General features: G+C 32.8%; 2 protein-coding genes across 2 annotated transcripts; both read left to right on the forward strand.

The window, feature by feature from the left end:
- The first annotated feature begins 15,436 nt into the window (after window positions 1-15,436).
- LOC108831004 (F-box protein At3g19470) lies at window positions 15,437-17,008 on the forward strand. The gene is made up of 2 exons (XM_057003019.1): window positions 15,437-15,626; window positions 15,732-17,008. Exon 2 carries the CDS (start codon window positions 15,738-15,740, stop codon window positions 16,890-16,892), a length of 1,155 nt encoding a protein of 384 aa, XP_056858999.1. The 5' UTR covers window positions 15,437-15,626; window positions 15,732-15,737; the 3' UTR covers window positions 16,893-17,008.
- Window positions 17,009-20,498: 3,490 nt separating this feature from the next.
- On the forward strand, window positions 20,499-22,060 carry LOC108830996 (phospholipase A1-Ibeta2, chloroplastic). Its single transcript, XM_018604556.2, has one exon. The coding sequence runs from the start codon at window positions 20,519-20,521 to the stop codon at window positions 22,058-22,060; it is 1,542 nt and encodes a 513-aa protein (XP_018460058.1). The 5' UTR covers window positions 20,499-20,518.
- Window positions 22,061-22,193: the final 133 nt, after the last annotated feature.

Below are 22,193 nucleotides of genomic sequence, written 5' to 3' on the forward strand. Positions count from 1 at the left end.
GAGAGAAACACTCTTCTTTATATATATAGATTTTGGATGGATTTACTGGTCATCCTCAAGCACTCTTTTTTTTTTTAAACTGGCTTTCATTATAATTAAAACTAGATTCTGACCCGTCTTAAAAGGGCGAATATTTTTTTTTGTTGTTTTTTCAATATAAAGATTGATAATTCTTCGTTTTAATTATATAAACTGTGACATGATCAAGTCTCAATTATGTGGATTTGTTACAGTGTGTACAGTATGACGAAATTTAAAATGCGTCACAACCATTTTATGTTTGTAAATAAATTAAATAATAGTTTTATCCAGTGTTTTGAAATCCGACCCGGACCCGCGGTTGAATCGGAAAATCCGGCGACCGAAAAAAAATTCGGGTTGGGTTTGTAGAAACCCCAAAATTTAAAAACCCGCAAAAACCCGCTCAAACCAACTAAAACCCAAAACCCGGTACCGGTTGAACCACCGGTTGAACCATTAGATAATTTTTTTTAGTTGTATATCAAATGAAAATAAAAATATAAAAAATTAAGTTAAGTATTCTAAATGTTTATTAAACATAAAATATATACATATCCAAATTATTATTTTATGTTTTAAAGATATTTAGAAAGTAGTAACTTTAGTTTTATATATTTTTATTTTTTTATTTTATTAGCTAATATATTATTATATAATAAAACTAATTTATTTATTAATCTGCGGTTCACCCGCGGTTACCTGCGGTCGACTCAATGACCCAATAACCCGGTAAATCGTCCGGTTCACTGTCCGGGTCGGTTTTCAAAACATTGGTTTTATCCGAAATATTTACTTGGGCTATTATATAATTTTAAAGATTTATAATTTATATAAAATATTGCTAAACATATAAACTGGCCAATAATATTTTTGATTAAGTCTCATCCTCATGTAGAATTTCAATCTCTAATATCAACTTATTAAAATTATTGCAGACTTTAATTTGTAATATTGATATTAAAAAGTTTATGAAATTTGAATTTGATTATATAAAAACATAAGCCATTTAATTAGTTAGCAAACTCATCTAAATGTAGAAATTGGCCCACAAAATCGAAAGACCATAATGCCATTAATGAATTTTTTAGTTTGTTCATATCATTAAAGACATTTTTGGAAAATTTAAAATATTCATTAAGGGTATAATTCAGGAATGATAAAACATTAATGGTATTGATACAGAAAAAATAAAAGAGTTTACAAAAGCCCTAAGGCAGTAGTTTTAAGAGCCCAGCCCAGTAAAACTGATATAATAAAACCCAATAACCCTTTAGTAAAATGGAAAGTTCGGCCCAGCCCATAATTTCCCTTTCTTCTCTTACGCCATAGCCACGGATCAGATCGGAGGAGTCCCGATCGCTAGAGAGATCACCGAAGGAGATCACCGTAGCCAGAGCTGCATCATGGCCGATGAAACCCTCGGATTTGTTTACCTAAAACTCTGCATCTTGTTCCTTACTTGATGATCGATGATTGAGAAGAGAGAATCAAATGATCGAAATTGATTTGCATGCATTCTCTGATTTCTCTCCATTCTCTGATTTCTCTCCATTCTCTGATCCTCAAGCACTCTTGCCAAAATACCAACTCTTTGTTTGGACTTGTTGCTCTGTTCTTTAGTTAACATGTTCCGCATAGAGACATATCCGAGCGTCTTATTTTGCTTAAATTTAAAAATGGGTTGGTCCTGTCCTTATTTGTTTTGTATTTCTAATGCCTTTAAAGCAGATAGCTTTTACAACAAAATATCGATTTGTTGTGTTGATTGGCAATGATTATAGTTTATAGATGATGACTTTGGTGAGTTCTTAGGTTTCTCAATGATTATAGATGAAGAGTTTGGTGAGTTTTATCCCCCATGTCCTCGTTGTGTATAGGTGTCAAATGGACGGGTCGTCCATTGGTCGTCCATGTCCATATTTAAATGGACTTAATATGGACAAACCCATATTTTCCATGGGTTTTAAATGGACAAAATTTGGATGACCATTTAAAAAGTGGTTTATATGGTTTTGGACATTATGGACATGGACTGTCCAATGGACTCCAAAACTAAGGTTTTAAAAATTGAGTTTTCCTCTCAAAATGTTAGGATTTCTAAAAGTTGAATTTTCATGCCAGAACTAAAAAATCGATTTTTCCCGACATAACCGCAAAATCGAGTATTTCCGCTAAAATCGCAAAATCAATTTTCCGTTAAAACTGCAAAATCGGATTTTCCCGTCAAAACCACAAGATCAGGTTTTCCCGTCAAAACCGTAAAATCGAATTTTCCCGCCGAATCATAAAATTGTGTTTCCCGCCAAAACCGCAAAATCGATTTTTCCCGCCAAAACCGCAAAATCGGGGTTTCCGGCCAAAACCGCAAAATCGGGTTTTCCCGCCAAAACCGCAAAATCGGGTTTTTCCGCCAAAACCGCAAAATCGGGATTTCCCGCCAAACCCGCAAAATCGATTTTTCCCGCGAAAACTGCAAAATCGATTTTTCCCGCCAAAACCGCAAAATCGGGGTTTCCCGCCAAAACCGCAAAATCGGGTTTTCCCGCCAAAACTGCAAAATCGATTTTTCCAGCCAAAACCGCAAAATCAATTTTCCCGCCAAAACCGCAAAATCATTTTTTCCGCCAAAACCGCAAAATCAATTTTTTCCATCAAAATCGCAAAATCGGGTTTTCTCGCCAAAACCGTAAAATCAGGTTATCCCGCCAAATTATGAACTTATATATATAATTGTAGGCTTATAAATTAAAATCTAAAGTTTTCATATATGGTCCATTATGGACTTTGTGGCAGCCCATAAAAATATGGGTTTTAGTGGATATGGTTCTTAATGGACATGGTTCTAATGGACATGGTCACTCTCTGTCCACAAACAATAAATGGACAAATGGATACGGGCTAATGGACGTGGACTCGCCCAGTTTACAGCTCTATCGTTGTGTCACCTTATAATACTACATGTCTAAGTAGTTTATTGGATCATTTCTTCAGATAAGCTACATGAAATGTATATAGTTTATGGAGGTAAGTGGTAATCTCATGCATGGACTAGCTTTTAATCTTTAAATTACATCAAATGTCTAATAACTTTTTTGTATTGACACAAGAAAGCTAAAAAATCTAGAGCTGTCTCCTGTGATTTGTGAGGAGAACAGCTCTTGCGAAGAAGACATCAATGAAGCGAATGCATACATGAGTGTGTTGAGACTTGTTATTGCAGTTTTTTTCTTGGTGCAGAAAACTACAAAACTGCAATAACAAGTCTCAACACACTCATGTATGCCTTCGCTTCATTGGTGCCTTCTTCTCGTTTTTCGATTTTCTGAATACGTCCTTCTACAGCTGAATCCAAAAACTGAATTATATATATAACTAGGGTAAGCCTGTCCTACGGACGGACGAATGAATAAATCAAAAATATATAAAATATATTTTTCTTAAATAATTTCATTGTAATGTTTATATTACTTATATAATGAAATATTTATATTAAATTACTTGGATGATAATTTAAAGTTCACAACATAAATAAGAAATTAATTTGAAGTTCAATGCATAAATTAGGAACTATTTTTGTATATTATACATTTGTTTCTGAATGTATTGTTACTTTTTTCTCTTATATGTTTTATTTTAAAACTATTGATTTAGATAATATTTAAAGTAAATAGATATAAAACTTGTTTTCTAAAATTTGGTAGATAGTATAAAAATCTAATATTTATTGTTGTGATTGTTGCTATTTGCTGAAACTAAATATTTATTGCAAGTTATAAAATGTATGTTTTGTTTAATTTTGTAATATCTTGAAAATCTTACAGATTATGAGATTCTAAGGGGGGTGTATTCAACCGAGAGTTTGAGGTGATTTGTATTAAAATGACAAATCCACTGTTATTCAAACATGAATTTTAAAAACTCATTTAAAATCCACTGTTATTGAACTTGACATTTCGTAAAGTACTCTGAAATCCACTGTTATTGAAAATATTTTAAGTTGTGGAGTTTTAAAGTTTTGAGGTGATTTTAGGGTGTTTGGGTGGAGTTTCTTAGTTAAAAAAAATTAAAACTCAAATCTCATGGTTTTAGGTGATATTCTAGAGTAGTTTAACAAAAATCACCTAAATCTCTGCAACTTATTAAAATAATCTAAAACTCTATTAAAAATCAAATCACATCAAATGTTAAATTGAATACACCCCCTAAGAGATGTTTATTATTTGCATGGAAGTATATTTGTACCCGTGAAAGAGCTAGTTGAGTATAAAAAAGTAAGCTTCAATGTTGAGTCATCATCAAACTATTTCATTTCTATGGAGGTAAGTAGAGTAAATTTTTGGCCACATTTGAACATATCCAGCTCCGGTACGCATAAACGTGTTTTCCGGAGATTTTTCTACATTTGCAAACTAACTACAATATACCCAACTGATTAAAAACTTGGTTGTAAGTTGTAACGTTCCTCACAAATCTCAACTGACACGAAACCAATAATGAAAGAGCATATCAGCTTGGTTCCCACAAAAGCCTTAGCAACATGTTTGTTATTGAGTGAAAAAAATGAGACTGGGTCACGTGGTCGACATCTGTGAAATTGCTGTGAGGTCCAAATCTATGTATATCAAAGATACCTTCCCTCTGATAGATGACAAAGTCACACTAATCTGTGTTCTGCTAGTGTTGTTTATTTTGTTTATAATAAAGATATACGAAACCATTTTGTCTTTCTGTGACTTCCGACCTAGAACCCCCTTTGAACATATGTAATAATATACAATTTCAAGCAGTGTCTTACTGAAGTGACTTGATCTCAAAAAGCTACTATATATCACCTAGAAATTTCAAAAATAAAACAGAATCTTTAGTATAAACGACGCAGGAACAACTTCAACCAAATATGTTGTTACAAACTTTTGCCTTCTAAGAGTACTTGTAATATGTCTACCTGCATTACCATAGGTTCAAGTTCAACAAATGGAAGTCAATCTTGTGTTCCGGTGCAACAATGGTCCGGGATAGTTAGTTCATATAAGTAGAAGAGTGGTTCAAATAAGAATCATGGTTTGTGTGGCATCCCGTACGTAAATTTGCAAGTTTTCTTTCTTTACCAAAACATATATTATGAATAGCAACAACGAAAGTAGCAGAGTTAAAAACAGAAGCAGAAAGTCTTACAATGTTGTCTACACAAAGAACTAAAAGTCTTCTTCACAGTTTTCTTTATTACAGACATATGTAGCTGAAAATAAAACAAATGCTATCCATTCTTTGTCACGATATTCAAGGATTTGAACACAAAGTTCCAGGACCAAAACCAGCTCACACAATTTGAACAATGTATACCAGGATTGTAATGAGGATGCAGAGAGGTGAATTGGAGGAGACTGTAGCACTCTTCTGTCGTGCTAACTTCAAATCAACACTGCCTCTTAATTAATATATGACTCAAAACATGTGCCACAAAACTATTAACAAACTTTCTAGATAATGGCACTCATTTATTCTTCACTGATTCCAAGAGGGTTAACCATTCATTATAGAGATGATAGATTATATAAATCAACATCCTTTAGAAAAGTTAAAGATCCTCTAAAATTTCACCATTTATAAGAGCTAATTCTGGAAAAGTTACAAACTTCAGTCAAATCTAACTCGCACAATTTTAAAAGACTCGTTAGCAAATGACAACTCAGTATCGCCTTATCATGAGCGTTCAAAAGAGAATGTATATTTTTCCGGTCTTTCTTGATATTCAAAGTGATTGATAAACATTACATAGTAATGATCCCCGTGGGCATTGACCCTAAAAGTCGACTTTCACTGCTTATGTAACAGTTAGAGTAATGTAAGCGTGAGCGTAATAGCTCGCCGAAAAATATGAGTCATAAGAATAACATGTAACATAACTAAAAATAGGAGCAAAAAAAAAAACCTGATAGCAGAAGAGGTACATCTTCCCTACAGAGTTTTTGTCATCGAATATCTTTGGATAGGCAGGAATTTTGAGTAACTCTCAGTTGTCCCTCCGTCTTTGATTAGCGTAGCCTAGGCTTCGATGATGACTATGGTTCAAAATCATCATAACAGATGGGAATGCAAACAAATGAATCGACTTTTAGCCTATCCAATTCTATCTGAAGATTCAGCCACAGCTAGAGATGCAATTGGGCTGTCCAAATCCAAATAGGCATGTCCAAATGCACATAGCAGTTCAAATGGACACTATTTTTTTAAGCCTAAATTGTACCAGACCAAATTGTTCAGATCAAATTGGTCCGTTCCAAATGGGCATTCCATGTGGCCCACAGCATATCGGCAACAACAGACTCTGATCTGCTAATGCCATTGACGACGCCACTACCTCCATCTCTAATCTCCTCAATATTCACGGAAGCACCGTAGCTTGAAGATTATGAAGAAGATGAAGAAACCTTGTTAAGTTTAGACACTCTTTCTATCTCTCCACCAGCAGAGACGATCTGGATCATCCCTTCTTATAAATGATGCAAGGAAATATAATGAGGGAGACTAAGCTTTTTATACTCGCAGATAGAAGGCCTTGTAGAGGATGAACACACATTAAAGGCTAGATCGTGGTTGATGTAATTAAGAAGGACGTTAATGCGATGAATCTGTAACTGAGAACATCTCTATTGTTTTGTAAGTAGATCAAACGACACGACGTAAAGCCTACGAAGAAATTCTTCTCCAGAATCTAAATCTTTGGAATTTTTTTAATCAAAAAAATCTCTGGAATCTAAATGTTTGTATTAGCGGAGAAGGTGGAGTTGGGGAGAACGATGCGGCGCGTATTGTAACCATCACGGTTTCTCGATATAGGCTGGATTTATTGAGCAAAATGTTAAGTTCATGTACAAAACGAAGCCGAATCTCTATCTCTATAATATTCTTATAATGTTAACTCTCACGATGGTTGATTACATTGATATCCTTAATGAATTGAAAATATTACACTTAAATATTTTTTATTTAGTTTCCTTTTTAAAATTTTTCATATAACATATATATTAAAAAAGGAAAGATTTATAAATCTTAAAAATTGAATTTAAAAACAAAAATATAAGTATAAATAATATGATTTCATTAAAAAGGAAATTTCACAAGATAGTAATATTCTATTTTAAAAATATTTTTAAATAACATAAAATATAATTTTGAAGTAGTAAAATATTTGCTTTATATCTATTGCTTCTCAGATGAAAAAATATTTTTGTATATAATATGATTTCATAAAAACAAATTTCAGAAAGACAATTTTGATATTAGAAAAAGAAATATTATTTATTTTAAAACATAATTTTAAACAATAAAAAATATATATATTTTCAAAGTAATAGAAATATTTTGATACATCTATCTGATTTCTTAGATGAGTACATAAAATAATTAAGTCACATAAACTCATATATGTTTAATTGACTAGAAATAGTTTATAGTTAGTATTATTGAAATGTTTTATTTATTTTTCATATATTTAGTTGAATTTAATATCTTTAAATTACAACAAAAATATTTATAAATTATATTTTACTTATATAATATGATTTCTCAAATATAATCACAATTTTTACTGATTATTTTTAAGAGATATTAAAAAATATCATTTTAACAATAAACATCTTTTGATAAAATAATTATAAAATATTTTAAATAACATAACAATATATACTTTAACGAGGTATATATATTATACTTTAATTATTACAATTATATGTTTTCCTAATACTAAATTTCTTTTAAATTTTATGTTTTTATGTTTGTGGAGTTTAATATAATCATAGTTAAAATACAAAAGTCATTATGAATTCTAACTTTTAAATTATTTAAAATAAATTTTAGTTTTCCTTTCAATAAATATAAGACATAAAGTTATTTAGAATTTATAAAATATTTTAATTATTATAAATATTGATATGTGTTCATGAATTTCCAAAAATGTATCAGTTACTTATGTATGTAACTTTTTATATATATTTTGTAAAAATGAACATATAATTTGATAAATATTATGATCATGCATGCACATTTAAACTTTAAATGATAAATAAAATTAATTTGATTTAACTTAATATTATATATATATATATATATATTGTTTATATATTAATTACTCCTACCTAAAACATAAAACATATAATATTATATATTATATATTAATATATTTATAATAAAACATATTATAGTTAAATTCAGAGAAATAAATGCAGTTCAATATACCTAAATGTTAACTAAATCGGCTGTAAAAAAATTGACTAGATATAACATATCTAAAATCATATATCTAATTAAAGTAATGTAATATTATTAATATAAATTATGCATAAAATTATAAATTAATTTAAAATTAAAGTATATAGCAATCAGTTATTATAATATATTTATTTTATAATATTTATACCCGTGCATGAGCACGGAAAAATCACCTAGTTCAATTGTAAACTAAATAAATGAAACTCATAGTTTTGTAAGCTAGGACAGATGTCCCTCTCACAGGGCACTAATTAGTGAGCTGAAATCCTAGGTGGACACTCTAGGAAGGATTCAAACTCTACTTATATAATTAGATTTTTGTATGTTCTTTTGAGAAAAAATAAATAAAAAAATCCATACTCTCTTTAATATAAGAGATAAGAATCCACACTGTATTATGATAGTAATAAGAAAAAACTTATTTTCCTATATACTACAGATTTTATACCTATTATATTATGATAGTAACAAAAAGAACTATTTTCTTATAAGTACAAATATTTTAAAACATGTATACTATGTTTTTCCTTTTGTTTAATTATTATCTTCTATTATAAGTAACAAAAGAAAAAAATGTTCCTAATATCTTCTATTATAATTTTAATTGTATTTCCCCATTCATATCCTTTTATAATAATTATTATATTATACTAGAAAACTGAAACACATATTTCATCATGGTTTAGTGATAAACATGACTTAATACGCTTAATTAAGAAACAAATGCAAGTTGGAAAAAAATCAATGATGGAAATTAACCATTTGTCACCATTTTACTTTTATATTCAAGTTCAAAATTGATTGAAGATCTGATATACACATTGTTGGGTTAGTAAAAATCAAGATTCATTAGGGATAACACTATATTTAATTTTCTAGCATTTTGGTTGAAAAAATTCAAAAATAAATACTTTTCATAACAGAGATAAAAGAGAAATTTTGGAAAGTGAGAAGGATATATTGGATTATTATCCTTAATTAATCTAACATTATCTTGGTGAGCACTATAAAAATCTATAAATATAACCACGTTTACTAAGATCCATTTTTTTACCATATTGATTCATGGCTATTGTTAAAAAAAAAGATTATATGGTTTTTCATCTTCAAGACGTAGGAAACATTAGACGATGATTAGTTGACCCAAGAAGATATTGTCGCCATATACGATCGACATCAATCGTCCCCTTCGAGACCAGCAATGTTCGGTTCGGCCCAGCACCACTTGAAGGACTCTATCTCTATCACTCACTAGGATTCATAGACCGTTACAACTGGATTAACGTAAATTAAGTTTAGTGCGCTATTTTTTTGCCGAGCCGGTCTTGAAATACCAAAGACTAGAGGTGGGAGAGAAAAATAGGTTGGTCTACACATTTCATATCAGTCGTGTTAACTTAACAAAAAACTAGATTTTGACCCGTCTTTTTCAAAGGCGGAATTATTTTATAAATTTTTATTAGTAAAAAAATATATTAGTCTTTAAGTGTTTACTATATTTGTAGTTCAATTATCTACTCTTTTTTTACGAACGGGTATTGAATTAAAAGAGATTGGATATCTAAATCCGAACATATAATACCCGAACCCGAATAGATATCCAAAGATAACCGAACTTATGTATCCTTAACCCCATATTCCTAGTTTACTTCTCTAATTTTATTCAAAATGTTTATATATTGATTATTCACATGGTTCAAAAATTAGATAACATACATATAATTCCAAGAAATGGATTTTTACTTACTTAAAATGTATGTCAAAATATTTGCTTCATGCATTAGCAAAAGTTACATTAAAATTTAGAAACAATAATCAAATTAGTTTCTTTTATTTTTAACATTTTATCTTCAAATCATTCAATCTATTAAAATAAAATATCAGTAAAGTAAAAGTTATATTTTTAAATACAAAAAACTTGAGAAATGAAGAATTTATTTTTTTCTAAAACCTAAATATCCGAAAACCCGACCCGAAATAACCGAACCCGAACTAAAAATATCTGAACCCGATCCAAAATACAAAAATACCCGAATGGATTCTATACTCCTATGCCGAAATATCCGAAAATCTGAAATACCCAATCCGAACCCGAACGGATATCCGAACGCTAACCCCTAATATAAATGCAAGTAATTAATTTCATCTTTGGGTTTAATAGTAAAACTAAACTGAACATGATCTAAACTCTATTTGATTGTAGCTTATATGTTGTAGTTATAAATTGACTTTTTCATATATTGGAATGTTCTGTTTAGTGAAAGATGAACCAAATAACTCATAATTTAATATTTTATGTTGCAGGTAGTGAACTTAGGAGAATCTGTCACGATAATATATTGGACATGATGTCCAATTAGAGTTATTATATTGATCTTATAATAGTAAATAATATATCTGTCAAGATTCGATGGTTTGAGTAAATTATTTTTTGGTATAGTTTAAGTGACACGGTTAACATATAATATCAGATGGTTTCACTATATTAAATGCTGGTTTAATTAAAGTGATCTTGTTATATTATTTAGTTAGTTATTATGATAACTATATATAAGGTAACATACTAAGAAAACTGAAAGAGTCCAAAATTTAAAATGAACTTTCTTAGGTAGATAAAAAATAGGACTCTGTTTTAATAGATTAGATAGTGTGAAAGAAATTCATTTCAAAACATGAATATCAATACATAACTGTTGAAAGATTTACAAAACGTAAGAATTTATACCACCGAAAAAACAACTAAACAAATGTAATTGACCATAAAGATATGTGGAAAGAAGATGAAACCAAAAAGAATTAATGTGATTATGTCAGTATGGTGAATTTGTATTCCTACAAAAAGAAATTATACTTTTATCAATAATGAATTCTATAAAACCAAAAGATTTATAAAATGATCATTGTTTCTTTTACTTTGTTAGAAACTTCTCAATACAATGTCAAATATAAACTTGAAGATCTGAATTTGATCTTGATTTACTTCGATCCATATAGAATGGTGTTCAGGAAAACAAAAGATTCAGTTAGGATAATGGCACAATCCAGTTTCTTTAAAATTATAACATCTCAACCTTTTTATAATATTTTGCAACATTACTCATATATTAAAATTTCATGAATATATAAATATATGTTTCAAGCTATATTGAAGAATAACTATCATTTATTCAAATCAAATTAACATTAACTTCAATTTATAAAATTTATGAATTATTTTGAGAAATTTAAATAGCATAATCTAATATATAACATTTCATGTTTGTTTACATTTCAAAAGTATTAAAACAGAATTATAACAATTAAAAAAACAAAAACAAAACTTATATAGAGGATTGGAAAATGCATCAATTCCAACAACATGGTCAATCAATGAAAGAGAACACAAATTTTTGGTAGACTTTTATTTTGTTAAAATACGGTAAATAATGATGTTTTTATTTAATATTTTAATTTGTTTATGTTCTCTTAATCCAAATTTAGATTATTAAAAATTAATATTATAATTATGTTTATATTTAATTTGTGATTTTAATGGTTAATATTAGTCAGTTTTTGACTCTTATTAGAAATGCTGATCTAAATACGGACTATTTTGTCTGATACAAAGAAGGAAAGAATGGGAGGAAGCACAAGAAACTATTGTTAAACAAAACATGAAAATATCAAATCTAACGAGTTCATACAACAATTTATACACCATGGAAGGTGTGTTTCTTTTTTTTTTTGTATTTATGAATAGTTGGGTATTGCGTGATTGTAAGTGAGATTAATAAATGTCACATTCAGTGATGCAGTTTGCTCTCTGACGTTCTACTTCTGATGAAGCCCATCATGCCATCTTTAAAGCCTCCAAGGTTGTGTACTCTGCTACCTACAATAGTTGTTTAATACATAAACTGGTAGTCTTTATATTTTTTTGTGGATGTTAGAGAATCTAGACCCTTAGGATCACCATGATTCTTTGCCTTGAGAAGTCTGTTATCACTCTTATTGTGTGTGTTTATACTATTAGTCAGTTCAAAAATATGTATATTACTTTTGATGTAATTAATTTTCAGGTTTCAGTTTATAAGAGTACATTCTAAGATACATTTGAGAACTGAGGGATGGTTGTGTCTGTAGTTTACTTGAGCGACTACAACCGTGTACGCGTGGAGTTCTGATTCTAATTCCAGTTCATGTGAACTTAGCGGAGGAGAAGCTGATGCCCTGCGACAGTGACACATGGCAGGAGAGTTGAGGAGAGGTTTGTTCAACTCGCTCCTTTGAGTTGGCTCAGTGACCGAGGCAGTCCAACCAGAGACATTTGAGGTTATGTCCGTCTTCCACATCTCTTCCCAACTCATATCTTCGTCGCCGATAACAAAAATCCATAACCGCTCTTTGACATGGAGAACTATTGTTCACTGGCCACAAAGTAAGCATATATATCATACACTCATACGTATGAGTATTATCTATAGTTTTCATACGTAAATTATTTGATCACACATTTGTGTGTAGCCAAAGCCCTTGCAAGGGGAATAATCCTCATTACAAACAATGGTCAATTGTATTTTCCTTTTTTTCATACATGTTCAAACTTTTTCTTTATACATACAACTCTATGTCTAAATGTAGAAGATTCTGAGATAGAAAAGGAACATGGGATCTGAGGGGCCAAGATCTGCATGTATGCAAGCGATAGCCACAAAGTACAGCCATGTTATGAAATGGCCAAGCTACAGGGCGTCTGCAGATTTATTTGAAGAAAAAAGAGGAAGAGACGGATGAGAAGAGTACACAGCAGAAGTGTCTGAGACTCTTACTGTAACATCCCGAGTTGTGATATGTGAAAAGGCTTAAGAGAATTGATTTGGCTACCTATGTCACCAAAGTTGACTTACCTTTTCCGTCACACCTCCGTTTAGAACTCCAGAGTTAAGCGTGCTTGGGCTGGAGTAGTGAAAGGATGGGTGACCTATCGGGAAGTGATTCGCGATACCGTGTAAGTGAGGCCAAAACATGGGAAAAGGTCGGGTGGTGATTGCAGGGTCAGTAAACAATGATTTCGAGCCTTAGAAAAATTAACGACCGACCGTCGGATGGGATGGGGCCCACGGGCCGAGAGAGCGGGCGTGGGTGGCCCATTAGCCGTTGGCGGATCGGGGCGTTACAAGTGGTATCAGAGCTGGTTAGCCGTCTCAGTTCTGACCTGAGAGGCATCTTAAGACATGTCGTGGGGCGCAACGAGGACGTTGCGTTCTTTGAGAGGGGATGAATTGTAACATCCCGAGTTGTGATATGTGAAAAGGCTTAAGAGAATTGATTTGGCTACCTATGTCACCAAAGTTGACTTACCTTTTCCGTCACACCTCCGTTTAGAACTCCAGAGTTAAGCGTGCTTGGGCTGGAGTAGTGAAAGGATGGGTGACCTATCGGGAAGTGATTCGCGATACCGTGTAAGTGAGGCCAAAACATGGGAAAAGGTCGGGTGGTGATTGCAGGGTCAGTAAACAATGATTTCGAGCCTTAGAAAAATTAACGACCGACCGTCGGATGGGATGGGGCCCACGGGCCGAGAGAGCGGGCGTGGGTGGCCCATTAGCCGTTGGCGGATCGGGGCGTTACACTTACGATCCCATTAACACACTCAAACCTAAAAGCACATAAAGTATGTGTCTTGCTTTCTTTTCTCTTTACTCTTATGGTTTTTTGCTATTCTTGCGAATAGGGTTTTAAGTCTACTGTTAGTGTTAGTTTAGTTTTTTTTAGATTCCCAGTATTGATGGACTGATGGAACTCAGTGAGTAAGACAACAATATGTAGTCATCAGCAGTTCAATTCTATGTACTTTGATTGTTTTTCCATTCAATGATCCTGTAAACTTAGATTTTAGCTAAGGTCTTATTTTTCTTACCTGATGTTGAGTCACAAACAAAGATTGAGAATGATGCTGTTCAAAATTCATAAAATCTGTTTACATCACAATAAGAGCTTTACTAGAGAACTTGCGCGTTAAGTGTGTTCGCCTCAGATATATAAAACATTACTCTATATCTTGCTAAAAACCTTTATAAATAAACACTTGACAAAACATTACTTTTTCACTTCATGTATTGTTTTGCAGGAATGAGCTTATATATTGGACGAATAGTTTTGGTCTTCAAGGTTCATTTTTTAAAATAGGTTGTTTTGTGTGGATGGAGTCTGTCAGAACAGCTAAATTTTATGTTTACACTTTGATTTGCTTATTGTGTTATGTTTTTGTTCTGTTTTTGTTTTTCAGGAAAAAGTTCATTACTGAACCACCATTAAATAAACCAGCTGGGAAACATATGCTTTTGCGGAAAAGGTTAGCAAGTCACTTTTATCTCTTTCCATTTGTTTATTGTTATGTTTGTGTTCTAATTATGATTTACTGTCGTAGTGTCTTCTTGATAGCATATCCATTCTTCATATCTCTCACCTATTGATCTTCTTAGCCATATGGGTTAACAATCATCATGGTGGTTTTTTAATTAGGAGAGTTTACTTTTTTTTTTTCTTTTGTGTAAAAACATTCTCTTCCGTATGCATTCGCTTTAGTACTTGACCAGCTGATTGTAATAAAGTATTAAAAATTGGGTTGATCTTATCGAACGCTAAGAAGATGGAGATGGTGCCAAGGAAGAAGGAGCAGGGTTCTTGAAAGTGTTGTTTAAAAGTTAGCAGCAAGAAATGTCTTCTAATGAATAAAAACAATAATATAAATTCTTCTGAGGGCTTTGGTTTTTTTTTTGGTCAAATGGCTGAGGGCTTTGGTTATGTATGTCTATTCACTAGAATTGTTTGTTGTAATGTAAATTATCAATGTGTTGGGTATGTAATACAATAATAATACAATACTATAATTTATAAGGAAATTATTTTATGAAATCTGTCACTGTAAATTTTTTATAATGTATGGTAATTAAGATTTCCATTGATTTTGATTAATTTATTGAAACAAATATGTAAATAATTTGATTTTAAATAAGATTAAAAGAAAAAATCTAAAGGCCCAAATTAGATAAGATATTTGGGCTTTTAAATTAAATTTTAGTGGAAACCAATCGGATTGAGATTTTTGGGTCGCTATCCTCTCCTTGTGTCGGTTGTTGTTGTTGTTATCTACTATCTATCTAGCAGCGGCCAGGAATCACAAACAGGAAAAATATATCTCTATTTCCTTTTTATATTTATTTTCTCTCCTTATTAGTTTGTTGGGTTTGTGTTTTTGTTTTGTGTCTTAATCGAATCATTATCCTTGAGAGTTTCTGCGTCTTCAATTGTTTTAGAGAAGCTGAGGAAATCTGTAATCTCAACGAGGACAAGTAAGTTGCTTTGTTTTGTTTTTTGTTTAATTGAAGGTTGACCTAACTTTTTTCCGACAAGAAGGAATATAGAGACAAGTTTGGATTAAATAGATTCTCTTTCAGATTAAGATGAAGATGTCTGATCTTCCAAGCGAAGTGGCTGAGGAGGTGCTGTGTCGAATTCCGGTGACATCTCTGAGACCAGTCCGATCTACTTGCAAAAAGTGGAACAGGTTGTCTAGATGTGGCGTATTTGCAAAGAAGCACCTTGCTCATCAAGCAAAAGTAGCAGAAGAAGCAAAGGAGGACCCCCTTGTGGTGATGATGATGGATTATAGGGTTTATTTGATGAGATTCAATCTTTCCAACAACAACGTTGGATCATGTGTAAAGCCTGAAGCTAAACTTATTGGCCCAGACGGTTCAGATCAAATCGATGTGTGTGAAATCTTTCACTGCGACGGTTTATTGTTATGCATTCCCAAAGACCACTCCAGGCTCGTGGTTTGGAACCCTTATTGGGGGCAAACCAGGTGGATCGAGTGCACTCATAATTACCACTTACAGCCTAAGCTCTTGGTGAACAAGTATAGGTATGCTCTTGGGTACGACAGGAGCAGTAATTCCCACAAAGTCTTGAGATTTATTGATTCTCCCACTAGGTTTGTTGAGTTCAAAATCTACGAATTCAGTTCTGATTCATGGAGGATTCTTGATCTCCTTCCTCGAGACTGGATGATAGGAGGATGGGGTGGACGTGGCCTATCTTTAAAGGGAAATACCTACTGGTTTGCTTCAGGGCACGATAATAGTTTCTTAGTCTGTTTTGATTTCACAAGAGAGACATTCTGGCCGCCTTTGCCTCTTCCCTTTGAGGATGCTTGTCGTGAAGATACTGTGAGTCTTTCTAGTGTTAGAAAAGATCAGCTTGTGGTTTTATTCCAGCCCTGGGATATATTGACATTGGAGATCTGGATTTCCAATAAGATTGATGAGCCTAACGCCGTGTCCTGGAACAACAAGGTGTTCTTATCGGTGGATATCAGACAGCTCATTCACCCTATGTGGCAGTTTCCGCCATCTGCGGGTTTCTTCATCGACGAGGAGAAGAAAATCGCCGTGGTTTTTGATAAAGACACAGATATAGATAACCCCACTCGCGAAGTAGCTTACATCATTGGAGTAGATGGATCCTTCAAAGCAGCAGATGTCAGAGAATGTGCAGACAAAGTTCTTACCGCACTTGTTTGCTCATATGTTCCAAGCTTAGTGCAACTTAACTAGTCCACCTATTTATTACTATCTGTTTTTTTGCTTCTTTTACTTCCTCATCTTCCTTGGTTAAGAAAGACTAGTACACAAGATTACTCATATATTTATTTTAAGTTTTGTTTTTCATCCTTGTTTATGTTTTTTTGCCGTATTTGACTTCCTTTCACAGCATCATGCTTAGACCAAAATTGTCTTCTCATTCTTACCTTTGCAGGTTTGTGTGAGTGCCTCTCTTTTTGTCTAATGTTTTGATCATTCTAAAGAGTAAGATCGGTGTTTTGTGGCTTCACTCTTTCATAAACATTCCTAATTTGGTTTGAACTAATCTCCCATTGCATTCACCATAATCCCAAAACCTTTTCTTAGCCATGACCTTCGATTCCGTCCGGGAGTTCCTAGCTGGAACAATTGACATGTATCCAGGGACGAAGGAACACTTACGTTTAATATTCTGTTTTTCACATTTTTAGATTCATTCAGAATAAATTCTGCAAAGGTGATGTGTATATATAAAATGTCTAACATGTGATTTGAAAACTTCAAATATGATTTTAGATTATTATTTCTTTTGACTAATGATTTTAGATTTATTGGTTGGGAAATAATGCTTACGTCGGGTATTTTTATATATTGAATGAGTACCATGCAGAAATTACATGGGAATAGTGACCTATATGCATTTGGTATTTGGATGCAACATAAATATTGGACCTGTTCTTTTTTTTTCTATATATTTATATAAACTAAATGTTTTGTCCGCACATACAGATATATTTTTTCATAGATACTTATGAATAAATGTACTATTAGTTTAAAATAAAAGTACAGAATTAATTTTATACTATTTTATAAACTATTTCAAATCTTTTAGTATAATAGCAAATTTAATTATTATATGTGTATATATACTACTAATTATAGAAATTAACAAATGAGAAATAAAGATGTAGATAAACACAAAATAAATATATGAAATTATCTTCTTTTTTTCAAACATGTTTTCCATGATTTTTTGAGATAAAATTTATAATAGAAATTGTAATCATTTAAATAGTAAATAATATATTATTCATTAAAGATATCAAAACATTAATCAATCTAATTAAAAATATTTATTAAAATTAATGACCCAACCTAAAATCATGGAAATGATAAAAATAAATAAACAAATTTAGTTCTCAGTTAATAGTATAGATCACTGACGCGTGACCAAAGTTGTGGAAGTCGTGAGTCAAGCTTGTAACGTTTCCGAAGACTTCTTCCTTTTTCCCGTACAAGATCTTGATATATGTAACTAATAGCTAATATAGTGGATCCACAGATACTTTTTTTTTTTTGCTAAATGGAAAGGTACTTTGTTGTTAATGATATTCCTGTCTAGGATTCAAAGTTTAGAAATATATACACAAAGTACCCGAAATCGTAGATTTATGACGTTGAGAATTCTTGAATGTTGAAAGGTTGCTCAGTTGGACCAAAGACGTCACTTATATACGTCTGCAATATGATGTAACAAATAATGTAAGAAAAAGTTAACGAAATTTGTTGTTTCTTTCAAACATTTGTATTGTTATGAGTCGTTAGACAAAAGTACAAGATTTCTTCATTTGAGTTTAGTCTGGTCCGTCGATCATGTGGTCTTTTAATTTATTGTTTCTACAGTTAATTCTCTTTTCTGAAGTAAAGGTCTTTACACCATCAAAATTTTAAAACTACGCATGGAATGGAAGATGGAATTTTTTTCTTATGTAGAATTTTTTGATCCTGTCACCAAACAGAACTACGCTGTCAATAAATATAATGTTCTAAATATGTCTGACATGCTTGTTTGAAATACATTAATCTTGAAACCATAACTTTTTCACTTTCACACCTTTCTTCATCGGATGTCCACGGGGACTTTCACTTTCACACCTAAACTGTTGTTTTTTTTTAGTATTAAAAACAAACCTAGTTCGTACATAACGACGACCGGAGGTACAAAAATAAATTATAAATTGTATTACTTGACCAACTCTGTGACACAATCAAAAGATAGTCCTTTCAGTTCGTCAAAGTTTATATCATATTATCCTACGCTATGTTTTGATTTCTATATTTTTTAAAAAACTATTCAATTCGTAGTTACAAGAATGTTATGATAGACTACATGATCATCAACAAATTAAACTAAAAATTATTAGGAAATGGGAAACGCGGCATAAAAATTGATACATGGTGGGATTTATTTATAACAGCATATCCGTAAGTGCTTAAATAGGATGTCATGTTAACTTTTAAAACAACGGTTCGTTGTTTTCTACGGATTGTACCTTCTACTAGTGTGCTGTTATCTAAAATTATATTGTATAGTTTCTTACATTTCGGCCACATTACAACCTCATGCGTTGATGACTGAGGTCCCTACTAGTTTAAATACAGCGGTTACAGACATAGGAGTTTGTAAATCCAAGCGATTGCGATTTCAAGCGTTATTTAGTGTTTTGTATGACTAGCACAACGTTTAGAAATTTTTGCGTTTACATAATATTTGTGAGTAGTTGAACATGAAATATTGCAACAGTTTAATATGAGATATTGCAACGATTTAATAATAAATTACTAATATAAATATATTATAAAAATATAAAACATACCATTGTGATAAAATATAGTAATTATTAATATAGTATGATTAATAATAGTATTATGTTTATTTATTTATTTTTTAATTAAATGAAAGTTATAATTTTTTTTTTGAAAATTATATTAAAACTTTTAAAGAATATTTTGTTTCGTTTTATACATGTATATATCTTAATATATGTATGTATATTAGTTTTTAAAAAATTCTAGTGAATATTTAGTTTAAAGTTTTTATAAAATAAATTCTGATACTTTTTGTGAATTTAAATTAATATATAAAGTGTGTATATATTTTTATTTTAAATATTTTATTTTAAAAATTTTGACTTAAATTTTTAAATATTTATAAAATTTAATTTTATAAATATTTATCCATCCGCAAACGCTAACTGGAATTAGTTTTTTATTTTAAAAGGTTTAGAACGGTTTAAAACAATTTATATCAGTTTGTATAATTGTTTTGAAATGCTGTCAATCGTTAACAACCACAAAAACAAACTGTTTTTGTGGATAGTAGAAGAAAACCTATCAGATCCTAAATAACAAGTAACCAGTTTCACGGTAGTGTTGATCCTCGGATGGTTTGTTTTTGTACACTATTAAATAAAAAGAACATACTGCAGTACGGTCATCATAGTACCATTTGTGGTTTATCTATTGTATCATTTGCATGTGCAAGGAATAATAGCAAGACTTTTCTTGAAAACACACGGATCTTTTTAAAACTTGTAATGGAAACGGTCCAAAATTTCCTAGAAAATAGCCAGCCAATACTGGTCCTAAAGAATTTCAATATTCCTTAAAACAGAAAGGATGGAAACAAATCAAATAAAAACAAAGTCAAGTCAAACAAAGTAGGGTCAAAATAGTAATAAAATTCAAATGCAAATCGAAACAGCTACAGCTAGCCACCATTAACATTTGCATTTAAATACATGATCAAACTGTTTTAGCATTTCTGCTCTTGTCAACATTATAACCTGAGCCCTTCTCTCTCTCTTCCACAATTACTCATGCAGATACTTACGCCTAGCACCGACTTATTCCACGCACAACATAGACCTTTTACATGCAGTACCAAAACCTCGACGTTGATCCGAACGAAGCCACTCTCCGTTTCTACGGCCAGGAAAACAAATAGAGAACATCTCAGAAACCTTGAGAACGTTCTTAAAACCTCCTCAACCTCTACAGATAATCTCCACAATAATGTATCTTCTCCCCAAGTAATTAAGACGACAACGTCAACGTCGAAGTTACTAGGAGGTTTGAACTTAGCGAGAATCTGGCCTCAGATGAAGGCCGCCGTCGACGAAATGTCTCCGAAGCATCTAAAGCGGCTTCAAAGACTTCTCTCAAAATCATCCGAGGAGCGTTCGCCCAAGAATAAACTCGGGTCTAAATGGCGGGAGCTACACGGGTCGAATAACTGGGCCGGGTTGCTCGATCCTCTAGATGAGAATCTCCGTCGAGAGCTTGTCCGTTACGGAGAGTTCGTGCAGGCGTCTTATCACGCGTTTCACTCCGACCCGGAAGGCTCGCCGAGAGACGTCGCGTTACCTGACGGATCATTTAAAGTGACCAAAAGTCTTTACGCCACGTCATCTGTTCATTTACCTAAATGGATCGATGACATGGCGCCTGATCTTAGGTGGATGACTAAACAAACTAGCTGGGTTGGGTACGTGGCCGTCTGCGATGATCCGAGGGAGATCCGACGGATGGGGAGGAGAGAGATCGTCATCGCGCTACGCGGAACCGCCACGTTGCTCGAGTGGTCAGAGAATTTCAGACCGAACCTGGTTTCCATGCCTGAACAAAAACCCGATCCATCAGACCCGACCCGGCCCAAAGTCGAATGCGGGTTCAACAGCCTCTACACGACGGCCAGCCAGCACGCGCCGAGTCTCGCCGAGTCACTGGTCGGAGAGATCACCCGGCTCGTGGATCTCTACGCCGGAGAAGAGCTGAGCATCAGCGTCACCGGACACAGCCTCGGCGCCGCCATCGCTCTCCTCGCGGCAGACAATATCGCAGAGCGTGTCCCGGACGCGCCTCCGGTGTCGGTTTTTTCGTTCGGCGGGCCTCGTGTGGGGAACAGAGAGTTTGCTGAGCGGCTAGAATCGAAGGGAGTGAAAGTCCTCCGCGTCGTTAACAGCCAGGACGTGGTGACGAAAGTTCCCGGGATATTCTCCGATAACGATAATAGTAGCAAGCAGGGGCAGAGTCGTATAATGGAGATGGTGGAGAGGAACAATCCGTGGGCTTACTCGCACGTGGGAGCTGAGCTGCGCGTGGATATGAAGATGTCTCCGTATTTGAAACCAAACGCTGACGTGGCGTGCTGTCATGACCTGGAGGCGTACTTGCACTTGGTCGACGGGTTTTTGGCTTCGAACTGTCCGTTTCGGGCGAACGCGAAAAGGAGTTTGAGGAAGCTGTTGGATGAGCAACGGTCTAACGTCAAGGTTTTGTACACTGGGAAGTCTTTGAGACTCAACCGTGATAGTGTTGTCGATAACGGAGATGTTTTGCCTAGTCCGTCGTCATTGTGACCTCTGAATTTTTCTTCCTTACTTAATTTTTTATTTTTTAATTCTTATATATTCATTAATTTATTAAGCTATTATTTATTATCTGGATGGGAAAAGTTATTTTATTCAATTCAAAAAAAAAAAGAAAAGTTAT

Source organism: Raphanus sativus, chromosome 2 (assembly GCF_000801105.2).
Source record: "Raphanus sativus cultivar WK10039 chromosome 2, ASM80110v3, whole genome shotgun sequence".
NCBI lineage: Eukaryota > Viridiplantae > Streptophyta > Magnoliopsida > Brassicales > Brassicaceae > Raphanus > Raphanus sativus.

What these genes read in the sequence shown, in the direction of transcription:
- LOC108830996 (XM_018604556.2), top strand. Translation starts at nt 20,519, where the DNA reads ATGCAGATACTTACGCCTAGCACCGACTTATTCCACGCACAACATAGA.
- LOC108831004 (XM_057003019.1), top strand. Translation starts at nt 15,738, where the DNA reads ATGAAGATGTCTGATCTTCCAAGCGAAGTGGCTGAGGAGGTGCTGTGT.